The sequence below is a fragment of the Oryx dammah genome, unplaced genomic scaffold (genome assembly GCF_014754425.2).
Source record: "Oryx dammah isolate SB20612 unplaced genomic scaffold, SCBI_Odam_1.1 HiC_scaffold_2, whole genome shotgun sequence".
NCBI classification, from domain to species: domain Eukaryota; kingdom Metazoa; phylum Chordata; class Mammalia; order Artiodactyla; family Bovidae; genus Oryx; species Oryx dammah.
In genome coordinates, this window is record NW_024070186.1 from 18,522,001 (window position 1) to 18,536,467 (window position 14,467).

Below are 14,467 nucleotides of genomic sequence, written 5' to 3' on the forward strand. Positions count from 1 at the left end.
GATCTTCACGACCCAGATAATCGTGATGATGTGATCACTAATCTAGAGCCAGACATCTTGGAATGGGCCTTAGAAAGCATCACTATGAACAAAGCTATTGGAGGTGATGGAATTCCAGTTGAGCTGTTTCAAATCCTGAAAGATGGTGCTGTGAAAGTGCTGCATCCAATATGCCAGCAATTTTGGAAAACTCAGCAGTGGCCACAGGACTGGAAAAGGTCAGTTTTCATTCCAATTCCAAAGAAAAGCAATGCCAAAGAATGCTCAGACTACCGCACAATTGCACTCATCTCACACGCTAGTAAAGTAATGCTCAAAATTCTCCAAGCCAGGCTTCAGCAATATGTGAACCATGAACTCCCTGATGTTCAAGGTGGTTTTAGAAAAGGCAGAGGAACCAGAGATCAAATTGCCAACATCCACTGGGTCATGGAAAAAGCAAGAGAGTTCCAGAAAAACATCTATTTATGCTTTATTGACTATGCCAAAGCCTTTGACTGTGTGGATCACAATAAACTGTGGAAAATTCTTCAAGAGATGGGAATACCAGACCACCTGACCTGCCTCTTGAGAAATCTGTATGCAGGTCAGGAAACAACAGTTAGAACTGGACATGGAACAACAGACTGGTTCCAAATAGGAAAAGGAGTCCATCAAGGCTGTATATTGTCACCCTGCTTTTTTAACTTATATGCAGAGTACATCATGAGAAATGCTGGACTGGAAGAAACACAAGCTGGAATCAAGATTGCTAGGAGAAATACCAATAACCTCAGATATGCAGATGACACCACCCTTATGGCAGAAAGTGAAGAGGAACTAAAAAGCCTCTTGGTGAAAGTGAAAGAGGAGAGTGAAAAAGCTGGCTTAAAGCTCAACATTCAGAAAATGAAGATCATGGCATCTGGTCCCATCACTTCATGGGAAATAGACGGGGAAACAGTGCAAACAGTGTCAGACTTTAGTTCTTTGGGCTCCAAAATCACTGCAGATGGTGTCTGCAGCCATCAAAGTAAAAGACGCTTGCTCCTTGGAAGAAAAGTTATGACCAACCTAGATAGTATATTCAAAAGCAGAGATATTACTTTGCTGACTAAGGTCTGTCTAGTCAAGGCTATGGTTTTTCCTGTGGTCATGTATGGATGTGAGAGTTGGACTGTGAAGAAGGCTGAATGCCGAAGAATTGATGCTTTTGAACTGTGGTGTTGGAAAAGACTCTTGAGGATCCCTTGGACTGCAAGGAGATCCAACCAGTCCCTTGTGAGGGAGATCAACCCTGGGATTTCTTTGGAAGGAATGATGCTAAATCTGAAGCTCCAGTACTTTGGACACCTCATGTGAAGAGTTGACTCATTGGAAAATACTCTGATGCTGGGAGGGATTGGGGGCAGGAGGAGAAGGGGATGACAGAGGATGAGATGGCTGGATGGCATCACAGACTCGATGGACGTGAGTCTGAGTGAACTCCGGGAGATGGTGATGGACAGGGAGGCCTGGCATGCTGCGATTCATGGGGTCGCAAAGTGTCGGACACAACTGAGCGACTGAACTGAACTGAACTGAACATACAAATGTTACTATCAGCTCCCATGTGTAAGTCACTTCCAGATGAGGGCCATTCCAGCAGTGATGTTAGGAAGCACATTTTTAGAAACTTTCATTTTCTGATGGATGCCCAACATGCAAGTTTTTATGCTTCCATAAGGAGAAATAATCATGAATAGGAATTGTGTCTCCCACCATCTATGCAACAGTGCTTAGTGTTAGATCATATCAACAGTGCTTAATTTAGATCATTTACGAGTCAATGGAATATCCACTATGTGCTAAGACTTGCGCTAGACACCGAGGGTATAGAAAGGAGCAAAATGTTAATGTTCTCAGTCTGGATTTGGAGACCAAGAAATAAATATTTAACATAGTTTTCAGAGTGATAGTCACTATGGTGGAAGTAATGAATGAGCTGAATTTTCAAGCATGGGAAGTGCATAAGCTTGCTTCCATTCAGAGACATCAGCTCTGCCACGTGCTGGGAATCCCACTGAATGGACTCTGAGCTCACTTTGGGTATCTGCAGGCCCATATGGGAGCTCATATGTGACTAGAGGTTTTCCCAGGACCTAGCCCTGAGGGGTCAAGAGAGATTTCTCTTGCATGGATGCTTCTCATAATGCTGCCACATGAATAAAAATCACCTGCACTTCTTGAAACTTTGTCCTACCTTCTAAAAATTGTAATGATCAGCCTTGTGCCTCTAATACTTAATGATATCATCCATAATTTCTTAAGTTTGAAGCTTCAGACTATGAGAAACAAAATAATTCCTTACATTAGCAACTTTTTCTATCTCCAGAGAATTATAGAAAAATGTGTATATATTTTTGTTTATTAAAATATGTTTTCTTAATTTGTAGATGGGGAGCAGGAGTGGAAAGAGACCAAATAGTTTAGAAATTGTTTTTTTTCCCTTGGTATTTTCATCTCATATTTTTTTATTTGTATATTTTGTCTCATTTTTATTTTTTGATTGCTGGACTATCCATGCCCTTTACTTCACTCTTTTCCTCATTGTCCTTTATTTTAGAAACTTCCTATTTGCTAACACAACTCCAATGTCTCTACCCAAGGGAAGGAAAGAAACAGTTGTGGAATTTTAATTTTTCTGTATCCTGATACATTTTGGTAACTGCTAAGATTTTGACATATGAGAATTTTGAATCAGTGAATAAAATTGTTTTCAAATTATTTAAAGAAATCCCATGTTATCTTAGTTTCCAGATTCACTAGGAACAGATAATTTCTAGTCCTTTATTCAAATACTTTTTTCTCACAATAGATCCATTTTTGTATAGTTCATTGTAGTTTACTTTGTCGTGATTTTTTGTTTGTTTGTTTTGAAGATTCGTACCAATGTCTAAAAAAAGAGCCAAATTATCTTTTCTAGTTTAAGATAGGAGACTTAGCACTTTCTAAGGAAATAACACATAGCCCCTGTTCTCAAGGGGCTTCTCTCTGTTCTAATCTTTATGTACAACACAGCTAAACCTAACCTCCATCCTTTGAGTTTTCACAGCTTGAAGTCTGTATAGATGAGTGGAATGTTCACCACGCTCTCCACTTCTGCTTCTAATCTCTTTTAAAAAAAGTATCCTCTTTCTTCTTGTAGCAAAGTGTTGGTTTGAGGCTATCTTTGGCCACCAGGATGGCTTAAAAATAAGAAAGACATATCTGCCTAGCAGGAAGTCCAGAGGGAGAGTAGATACTAGTGATGAAGTCAGCAGGGGTGTTGGTGCCTTCCCATCACCCAGCCTGCTATCTCAGGGCAGTTGCTCCAGGATGCCAGCTGGCTGCCAAGGCTGATGGACTCACAAGCAAATGATAGCAGTGCAGAGAAGGAAGAAATGAGACTTTCCTCCCATGCTTCTCTCTCTCTCTCTTTTTTTTAATCATCAGTGAGAAGCATCTGTCCCAGGAAGCCATCATGAGACTTCTCCCCATATCTCCTAGGTCAGAATTACACCACATGTCTAGACTGATCACTGGCAAGGGATTACATGGTAGGCTTAGATCAGTTACAAATCACCCAGGGACTGGGAGAGAGCCACTGGTGTCTCTTAATTAAGCCATGATCTTTAATGACTTTGCTCAACTGTGTGAGCAGAAATAAGAATAAGTGACAGAAAGTGAAAGACAGAACTGTCTGACCATTGTTGGGAGGTGTGTAGGAGAAGGAGAGGGTGGAAGAGTCCTCACTGATTCTGAAGAGAATTAGAATTGGCTCTATTACATCCCCAGTGGTAAAGATAACTTTCCCAGGCTGTGGAAAGGAGCTCCAGGATGCTGCTCATCATGACGGAAACCCACTCATTTTTTGGCTGAAAGGAGAGGGAAGGGCTGTTTGTTCTCAGTAAACTCTCAGGAGATAGTACTAGAAGCTTTGGTGGAGACTGAGACTTACACACAGGGAGGCGAGCTACCTGGCCATGAAGGCACAGATACACAGCCTCTCAACCCCCATCAATTCACACTCACTCATGGATTCCTGGGCTCAGCCATAGACTCTGTCAAGCCGTTGGAGGGGGGCTTTGTACAGCAGAGCAAAGCTTTGTCTCTTTCCCATGTGACTTCCAAGAAACCCCCTGGGAAAAGGCTGGTTGGGGTCTGTCCAAAATCCAACTCTATTCTTACATTGACACCAGAGGTTCCCTGTGGACAACCTCCACTGAGCACCAGTGCCATTCCAGTCTTGAGATGTGTGTTCAAGCCATTTCTGTTTTTTAAATTTGCACAGATAGGAAAAGTCATTGAATTCACATGATTATTAGATACTTTTTATTCAGGCAATATTTATCTTCAAAACTCCTACTTCTAAAGTTTCTGTTTACTCTTTTTAGTTCCTTAAAAATAAAAGGCAACTTGTATAATTTGTTAGGATACCAGCATTGAAACACTGCATCGAACTTGTCACCACAAATGAAAGTATAATCTAAGCAGCAGCCAGGAGTAGCATATTTGCCAAACAAAAATATCTGAAACACTTCTGCTCTTATTTGTTCATTTTTATCTGTATTATTACTATTCATTATTTTTTTATTATCTGTATGTAATATGCCTATATGCTGCTAATGTGTTTGTAAACTAAGTCTTGAAAAGCATTGTTGTTGTTTAGTTGCTAAGTCATGTCTGACTCTTTGCAACCCCATGGATTGCAACATGCCAGGCTTCCCTGTCCAGGACTATCTCCCAGAGTTTGTTCAAACTCATGTTCATTGAGTTGGTGATGCTATCCAAACCATTTCATCCTCTGTCATCCCCTTCTCCTCCTGCCCTCAATCTTTCCCAACTCCAGGGTCTTTTCTAATGAATTGGCTCTTTGCATCAGGTGGCCAAAATATTGGAGCTTCAGCTTCAGCATCAGTTCCTCCAATTAATATTTAGGGTTGATCTCCTTTAGGATTGACTGGTTTGATCTCTCTGCAGTCCAAAGGACTCTCAAGAGTCTTCTCTGGCACTACAATTCAATAACATCAATTCTTCAGTGCTCAGCCTTTTTTGTGGTCCAACTCTGACATCCATACATGACTATTGGAAAAGCATAGGAGATGGAATTTACCTATAGGTTTTAGTTGATTTGCGCTTTCATTATTCAGTATAAGGGCTTCCTTGATAGCTCAGTTGGTAAAGAATCCCCGGTTCAATTCCTGGGTCAGGAAGATCCACTGGAGAAGGGATAGGCTACCCAGTCCAGTATTCTTGGGCTTCTCTTGTGGCTCAACTGGTAAAGAATCTGCCTGCAATGTGGGAGACCTGGGTTTGATCCCTGGGTTGGAAAGATCCCCTGGAGAAGGGAAAGGCTACCCACTCCAGTATTCTGGACTAGAGAATTCCATGGACTGTATAGTCCATGGGGTCCAAAGAGTTGGGCTCGACTGAGTGACTTTCACTTTCTTTCACTTTATTCAGTGTTACCAACACTGTATCTCAGAATCATGCATGCATGCTAAGTCACTTCAGTTGTGTCTGACTCTTTGCGACCCCATGGATTGTAGCCCTTCAGGCTCATCTGTCCATGGGATTCTCCAGGCAAGAATACTGGAGTGGGTTGCCATACCCTCCTCCAGGGGACCTTCCTGACCCAGGGATCGAACCCAGTCTCTTATGCCTCCTGCATTGGCAGGCATGTTCTTTAACACTACTGCCACCTGGGAAACCCTCAGAATCACTATATCCTAGCTCTCTTCAGGCGTATAGATAAAATAGAGCAGCATTTAAAGTGGAGGAAATTTCCTTTATTCATCCTTGTGGAGGACGTTTTTGGGGCCCCACCTGTCCCCTGACTGATTAGCATTTCCTGTACATGGACCCAGCTGCCTCATGGGCAGCTCTGCCAGAGATATCCCTGGCTGTCAGGGCCTCTGTGCTCCAGCAGGGGAATTGAAACTCACAGGAGTAGCCTGAGGCAGTAGATGAAGGAAGCTGGTCCCCGCCCTTGGACAGAGGAGCCCAGAGGTGTATTCTATGCCTGCCCCCAGGGTTCTTCCACAGAGTTAAGCCCCAGTCATCCACTGTGATAACTGGCTTGATAACAGGCCTTTGAATGGCTCCCTTCCCTTTACTTCACTTTACTACCCCCTTGCCTGGATTGATTACCTGCTTCATATTCTGTCTCAATGTTTGCTTCCTGGGGACACCAAACTAAAGAGAGTTCTCTAGAACAGAGCATGCGTGGCTCAATACCCATATTATCTTTTAAAATCTAGTTATATAAAGCTCAAATGCTTTTGGGGGGGATAAAAATTTGGATAGATAAATGGCAGGGCGAAGGGAGGAAGGAGTAGTTTACGAACCTGCCAGTTTTTTAGATCTTTTAAGAAACACCCCTTCCTGTAACATTTTTATTCCACATTCCATAACGTACACTGTGGTTGTGTGTGTGTGTGTCTGTATATGCATTACTCTAGAGAATGATATATAGATGCTGAAATTCTCAAGTAGTTTTCTTTTTTTGAAAAAATCACATGCTTATTAACTCTCATAGCCTATTCAGGTAACGCAGACCTCCCTCTGCAGACTGTTGGTTTGTAGAGGGCAAATAGTGTGTGTTAGTCGCTCAGTAGTGCCTGACTCTTTGCAACCCCATGGACTGTAGCCCACCAGGCTCGTCTGTCCATGGGATTTTCCATGCAAGGTTTGTCTAGGGCAAATGGTAAAGAATGGTAAATTCACGTCTTATGCTACTTGGAATCCACTTGGGGAGAAGGCAATTCAGCTAACTACAAAGTAGTTTCTGTGTGCAAGAGTGAATGTCCTGGGACTCCAGTCTATAGATTTTGTCTTTTTTCTTTTCTCAAAGGAGGGTTAGAGGTCTTCACCCCAATCCCCGGCTCTGTTATTGCATCTGTGATGAAGTTGTTCAACTATTTTTACATTTGTTGGCCTTCCTCATGATTCTGTGCTTTCTTGGAGGGCAGGAGTTTTGTCCTTTCCATCTTTGCATCTTTGTTTTATCCTTTTCATCTTTGTGTCCCCAGGATATGGCATTGTGTTTGGCATATTGATAGCAGTCAATAGATGATGACATGAAAGAAACATGGAACTTTTGATGTGAAGGTGTTTGGCAGTGGCTGCCTGGTGCCTTGTGTGGACCCTGAAGTCAAGCTCAGCAGAACTTTGCTCCCCAGTTGCTGGTGTCTGCTGTGGGCACTTGTCACTGCACTGTATGGTGATGTCATTTGAGCCCCTTCTGTGTCCAAAACCTGCAACATGCCTGTGATCAGGGGTGGGGAGGAAAAGGCCAGATGAATCAGAGTTTTTGCCCTGAAACAAACTGGAGTCAAGAATTTAATTGTTAAAAACAAAGGCAGCTCATAGATTATAACATATGATGATGATCTGTAAAATAATTTTATCCTTTCCTCTGACTATAGACATTAAAAATGTTTCTGAATTGCTGAAAGGAAAAACAACTGCAATGAAATAAAATTCTACCTGTAGTATAGTCTTCACTGACACCTACAATTTTTTTCAGCTACTTCGTTAGGTATGTTTAGTTCCTGGCTTTTCCATTTTTTATTAATGTGCCATTTTTTTTTTTAATAAATATCACTCTGCCATTTTTCACGTCCCTTTAGATTTTAAAGGGGATTAAATAACTTTTAAAAGGATGTTTATCCAGTCTTACGATCCTTCTACCCATAAATGGCCCTAAATCCCTCAGAAGATCCTAAATTTTAAGACACAAATAAAGGGAACAAAAATTAACCTAAATGGGTCAGAGTTTTGGAGGTTCAGTTTTAATTATCTCAAAGTAAGAGCTTTATGGGACTACCTCATGGTGCTTCTGTGACACATAATCACATGGGTCAGGACTCCAGATGCTGATACGAGCCGTCACCCGCTACACAGTGGAGGCAGAGGGGCATGTGTGCTGAACACACATGGCTCTTACAGCTGAGGGGGTTGGGGAGTCAGTGAAGGCCAAATTTCCAGGGATGTCAGCTGGAACCATGCCATGGAAGTGGCCCACTACCACTGCCCCCAAGCGCACGCCATTTCTTAGGGTGGTGTGTGTGGGGGGGGTCCTGTGCCCACCCCGTCCCTCCACAAGCTCACCCCCAAGGCAGGGTCTCAGGTTGGTCCAGTTGACTGGCAGAACCTATGTCCCACATTGGCATCCCAACTCAAGGCAGGCGGGAGATGGAGGAATTGTTTGCTGTCTGTTTGCTTTTATCTAGGGAAGGCAGGACCCAGAGCCCAGGGATCTACCATAATGTAGGGAGGCTGTCTAAAGATGCTGTGCAGCTAACATGACAGATGTTTGCTACAATAACGTCTCATGAAAATAGCACCCAAGTTGTCTAAATTGCTTGCCCTCTAGTGTTAAAAAATGTGTAGCAAAAAGATGAGAGGGAAATATACAAAATTGTTAATGTTGATTATCTCTGTGGTGGATTGTGGTCTATGTTTTGTTTTCAGATTTTTCTATAATAAAGCTATATTTTCTTATAAACTAGAAAAATAAGAGCTGACAATTAAAGAGAGGATTAGTTAAAATAATTGCTGCCTTACTAGATGGATGAAAACTCTTGGAAGTCCTGAGCAGATTGAATAATCTGTTAAATAGGTGAATATTTAAATTTTTTCAAAAAGCAAAAAGTTACTCTCTTATTTAAGCTGAGATTAAAATCTATTTCCTGTGACTTTGCCCTCAGTGGGTGATCAAATTAGAGAGTCATGGCAGTTTAAATCAGGAGGACCTCAAGCATCACTCACCTTAACTTTATAGCACCCATCTCGTTTGAAGTTTTAGAAAATACAAACATAGACACACATTTGTGCACACTGATCTGTTGGCTTCTCCAAGAGACCCAAGGGCAGGGGTCACGAATTCTCAGAGCTCACTATACCACAGACACACAGCAGGTGCTTCTGCACCCCTCACTGAGGTTCCAGGGTTCTTAGGCCGTTTGACTTACTTGCCCCTTGAAGATCTTTCCTACACTCCTATTCCTTGCTGGGCACAAGGAAGTGTGCAGTTCCTGCTTTGGAAAGACAGCCATGACCTCTGCTCTGGGGCTCCCCTCCCCGTCTGGGAGTTCTGTGCCCCCTGCCTCCTCTGGACCTAGTTTGGGGAGCATGAACTATTTTCAAGGGCTCAGTGTACCTAACGTTCTTGCCCCCGCTCCATCTGGTTCTGAGGGTCTCTTTCTCACTTTGGGCAGGGAGGACCCTCATCCCATTGGTCATGGGCTCCTTCAGATCTTTTCTCTTTGGCCTTGGTCTCTCCTTGGGGAATCAAAAGCGGGGAATTTGACTCATGTTCTCTGTAGTTTGTTTGTGGTGTCATCTTTTTTCCTGACACAGCCTATGCTGCTTGTTCAATGGGAAATATGTGAAAGGCTACAGGGAAATTTGAGGGATAACAACCCTGACCATCTCAAAGATATCACCTACCCCATTTATACGGAAGCTGGGCCAATTTGATGGGAGTGAAATTAGCTATAGTTATCCAGATTTCCAGTCACTCTCCAAAGTGTGTCAGTTCACTAGTGATTCTAGAAAGAAACATTGCCACTCAGGAAAGAGAACAGAAACTTTGCAAAATTAGTGAGTCTGAGGGGGTGCCTGTCTTTGCAGTTGCTAAAAAGTTTCTCCCAAATAGCTGAAGTTCTGATAAAATAAATATCTGTCATGTTACTTAGCAGTAGTTGACAGACTGTGTCACTGAGCAAGGGCAAGCTTCTTGACTTGGTAAGTTTCTTTGCTCTCAGCTGATATGACTCACACTGTGTGACATGCAATGAGTTTTCTCCATCAGTTTTAGGTAAGAAAGGTCATGTATCTTTGCTTCTGCTAAAGATGATTGTATTAGATGTTACCTGCCTTGATAGCCCTTCCTTTATCTGCAAACCTGTGGACAAATGAGATTTGATGCTTTATCATCAGGCTGCCAGATGGGGCTCAGATAACTCTATGTAAAATCCCATGCTCTGTTGCACAGTAGTTGATGTTTGCAAGGAAAAAGTAAGTATCTTAAAGCTTTTGATAGCATTTGTTCCTTCCCAGTAAGAGAATATTGCAGGTTTGTGTGTGACTTTGTATCGCCATGCATGTTAACCACTGTGACTTTTACAACTGCAAGTTGGCTGGGACATGGTGAGTACTGGAAAAACACCATGCAGATGTCATTTGGCTGCAGCTTCACCATCTTCAGGCATTACAGGAAGACAGCTACATCCATCATTTCAAGCCCCTTTATTATACCAACAGTTTGAGATGCCACTCTTAATAACATGAGGTCATTTTAAGCCAAATTCTTGCTAGAACAGTCTCTCTATAGAACACAATACCAAGCAAGAATTTCTCTAGAATCCACTCCATTATCAAGTAGGGGTCTGGTAGGGTGTTCAAGACCTAACAAAACCCATGTGATAGCCCCTGTCTGATGTGACTGGAGGTGGTCCTTGGTTATATAAGGGAATAACTTTAAAATGATGAAATGCCATATAACTAAAACATTTATACCCAATTTAAGGAAAATATTATTGTACATTTTCTCTCACTTTTTGATGTGCAGCCAGTGTCTAACATCTTCTCATGAGAGGTCTCTTCATCTTTTTTGCATATACTTGGTTAAGTTTTCTAAGTTTACCTTCTTTAAAATGAAGTGAAAATTTAGCAATCTCAGTTCAGAATGCTAGATTTTTTTACATTTTTAAATGAATGTATTAAAACTGTCTTAACAGTTACTTAACAGCAATTTTTTTTTGCAACTTGTCATTATTAACCATTGTGGTAAACATTTGACCTAGTTTTTCTAGCAGAAACAACACTCACTCACCCTTCATCAGTTTGTCACATTTAAGTTACAGATTTATAATACTGGGTACAAGTGGCACAAACAAGTTTGGGAATAGACGCTGTGACTTGGGTAAACACATATCTCAACTGGAAGGTGGTCCAGAGAGTGCCTGCTGGCTGCAGTATCCCCAGTACAAACAAAGGCATCCCTGGGCATCTGTTAGAAAGGATGGCAGAGCACTGGTTAATCTAGGATTTGGTTATAGGGCCTTTAATTAAGAGTTTCTACTATAAATATATTTTCATTAATATGCATAGGTAGAAACTCTTAAATAACATTACTACAAAATGTATTCTAGTACAGGTCCTACAGAACTTATCTTAATGAACAGCTAAGGCTCACTTCTAATCAGTGGAATCTGTCTGCACATATAACTGGTGTGTTAAAGTGCTTCTCCCTGGCAATCTGTTTACACCGTGGCACTGTAATTGGTTTGCTCATCAGTCTTTCTTTCGGTAGATGGGAAGAGATAATGTTTTGGTCCACTCCTCATTAATTATCACAAATTTTAAATTAATAAATTGGAGAGATGATGAGCTCTTGTTCCATTTATACATGCTTGAATACGTCTGTCAATGTTTTTATATTTTTTTCTTCTCCTCAATACTGATAGCTCCTAAATACTCCTAAATAAAGTATGATATGCTAAGGATAGTTTTAAAAAGAAAATAAATAGATATTAATTCTGCTGATATTGAGTTGATTTGGAAAATATTAGTGCTGAGAGACAAAGAGAAGCATGTGTATTTATATGCAGAGTCAGAGAGGAAAGGAGAGAGTCAAAAAGAGAATCAGATGCAGAAACACAGTGACAGATTTTATAATTATATTCACACACACACATATATATGAATTAATATACAGTGTGTGAGAGAGAAAGAGAAACACCAAGATAGGAATAGCAAGAGAAATAGAAAAGCAGACAGAAACAGGAAAGCAGATAAGGAGATGCAGGTAATATACAAAGAGACAAAGACAGAAATAGAGATGTCCTGAGACACAAAGAGAAATGGAGACACCTAGTGGCTGAGGGAGAGCCACCTCGGCCATGCCCACTCAAGCTTAGTTCTGTCTCCGCTGGTTTGAGCAGAGGGGAGGGAGGCAGGTGCAGAGGCCCCCACCAGGACAGAGGCAGGCCAGGTCGCCAGGAGTCACAGGCTGGAGCAGACCTCTGAGTAGGTTATGGCCTGGGCATTAATTAGATGGTCCTGTACCACTGTTCATATCTATTAAATGTGTATTTTAGTTCTCAGTTCAGTTTAGTCGCTCAGTCATGTCCGACTCCTTGGGACCCTATGAACCGCAGCACGCCAGGCCTCCCTGTCCATCACCAACTCCCGGAGTTCACCCAAACCCATGTCCATCGAATTGGTGATGCCATCCAACCATCTCATCCTCTGCCGTCCCCTTCTCCTCCTGCCCTCAATCTTTCCCAGTATCAGGGTCTTTTCACATGAGTCAGCTCTTCACATCAGGTGGCCAAAGTATTGGAGTTTCAGCTTCAACATCAGTTCTTCCAATGAACACCCAGGGCTGATCTTCTTTAGGATGGACTGGTTGGATCTCCTTGCAGTTCAAGGGACTCTCAAGGGTCTTCTCCAACAGAACAGTTCAAAAGCATCAATTCTTTGGCACTTGGCTTTCTTTATTTTAGTTCTAAATGTATTTAATTTTTTTTTTTTTTTGCTGCAGAAAGGTACTGAAGGAAATCTGTATTGGAGAACTCAATCCAAATGAGACTGTGCAGGCCACTTTGGAGGCCCAGCTCCTTTCCAGGCTGAATCACCCAGCTATTGTCAAGTTCCATGCAAACTTTGTGGAGCAGGATAAGTTCTGCATTATCACAGAGTACTGTGAGGTGAGACTCTTCTTCTGGTTTTGAAGTCTTAATAAAAATCTGTTTCATAGTAAAAAGGAAGAGATATCTCAGAAAGTTGAATGAGCCAGCCACAAAGTGAATATAAATATTACCTGGGATATTGTGTCTTGCTGCTAAGAGTGGTCATCTCTATGTAACTGGCAAACTGTTTTCTGACCAAGGGTTTCTTTTTTGGGGAAAACTCAGAATCAATGTATCTTAAGGAGGAATTGCTGCATAAAAAGGATCCAGCATTTTTTTGGTGTGTGTGGATTGGGGGCGTGTATACTTAAGCCTCTTACAGTGGTTCGATTATTAGATGGACATTTCAAGCCATAACAGAGGCCTGGACAGAGCAGAGGGATACTGCCGGAGTCCTGGATTCTAGCTCTGTGCTTCATTTTCCCCAATGGAAACTTGGAAGTCGGAATAGAGCTCATTCTCCCCATGAAAAGTCCTCATGTTAACTGACTTGTGATTCATGGCTTCAGGTATTTGCAGTTTTCCCTGCCATTCCATGTTTCCCCCAAGTGATAATAGTTGTGCATTTTACTGAGCCCCAAGTGAGTATGAAGTTGCTGAGAAAGATGCCAGGGGTGGGGCTGGCAAGGTGCAGTGTAATGTGGGTCTGTGTGTTCACTCCTGAGAAGCTAGAGAGAGGGGAGTTACAGGAGTTGGGTCAGAAAGAGAATATCCAAACTTGACCCTGCTCAGGAAGTATCTCCTAGAACATTCCGAGAGCTAGCATAAGTCAAATGCAGCAAAGAATCTTGTGTTTAGAATGTGTTCAGTTCAACATCTGGGTGTTGCTGGAGCCCAAGAGAAATGATGCTAGGAAGAAAGAAGTTGCTCTTTAGAGTGGGTGGCAGGCCTGTTTGGCTCAGAGAGTGCTGGGTATTTGAGATACAGAAAAGAAGAGGGAGGAGAAGCAACTTGGAAGGAGTAAAGATAGCAACAAAACTCAGCCTTGATTTGCTTTACACAGTAGCTGGTGTGTCATGCGAAATGAAACCAGTAGCCAAGTTAGAATATTTGAAAATTTGATACTGTCCAGGTCTTAGCTATTCCCCTTCAGGACAGTCTCCCTGGCACAGCCTTGCTGGGAGTTTGCCCATCAAATCTTGTTCCTCCTCTGCTTGAAGGAGAAGGAGGAGAAAAAAAAGAAAAATAACCAGAACATTTAAGTGCTTATTTCTCCTTCATCCAATGGATTGTTAAGAAAATCAGTAAAATGATGAGGTGTTCAGAATATGGCTAAGAACACCTCCTCCAGCAATTATGTCACTGATCCATGCAAAATCCAGGGATTTACAAATGTAGCTACACTGTGATCCATCAGCCATAATTTAATCATGTTTTCTTTTTGCCCCATTCAGTTAATAAACTACCTTCTGTGGGAAACAACTGACTTCCATTGCTTTTACTGTTACTGCTACCTCTGCTGCTGCTTTCAGCACACTTAATTTTCCACAGAGACTTTCTCAGTTGTAAAATATTTTTCACTGTAGTAAGAACTGTTTGGTGGAACTTTGTGTGATGATGGTAATGCTCAATATTTGTGCTGTCCTGTCGGAGTCCAGCTCCAGCAGCCAGGGGATCAGCCTGAAGGGATAAGCGGTGTCGGCATGAAATGATGTAGCCTCTGGATCGAGGTTCGGGACTACATGTTTATTTCAAGTATCAGGTTTTCTTTTATACTTTTTCAAAAGCATTAGGTCAGAGGTTTGACATTTTCAGTTTCCCCTCAC

General features: G+C 41.9%; 1 protein-coding gene across 12 annotated transcripts in view; it reads left to right on the forward strand.

Annotated features, from left to right (window-relative positions):
* LOC120856970 (serine/threonine-protein kinase Nek11-like) overlaps positions 1 to 14,467 on the forward strand; it is a 277,040-nt gene that overhangs the window by 48,261 nt on the left and 214,312 nt on the right. For all 12 annotated transcript variants that reach the window (XM_040232502.1, XM_040232492.1, XM_040232541.1 and 9 more), the window contains one exon: positions 12,554 to 12,719. In XM_040232502.1, the coding sequence (XP_040088436.1) occupies positions 12,554 to 12,719 (166 nt within the window). The remainder of the gene's footprint in view (positions 1 to 12,553; positions 12,720 to 14,467) is intronic.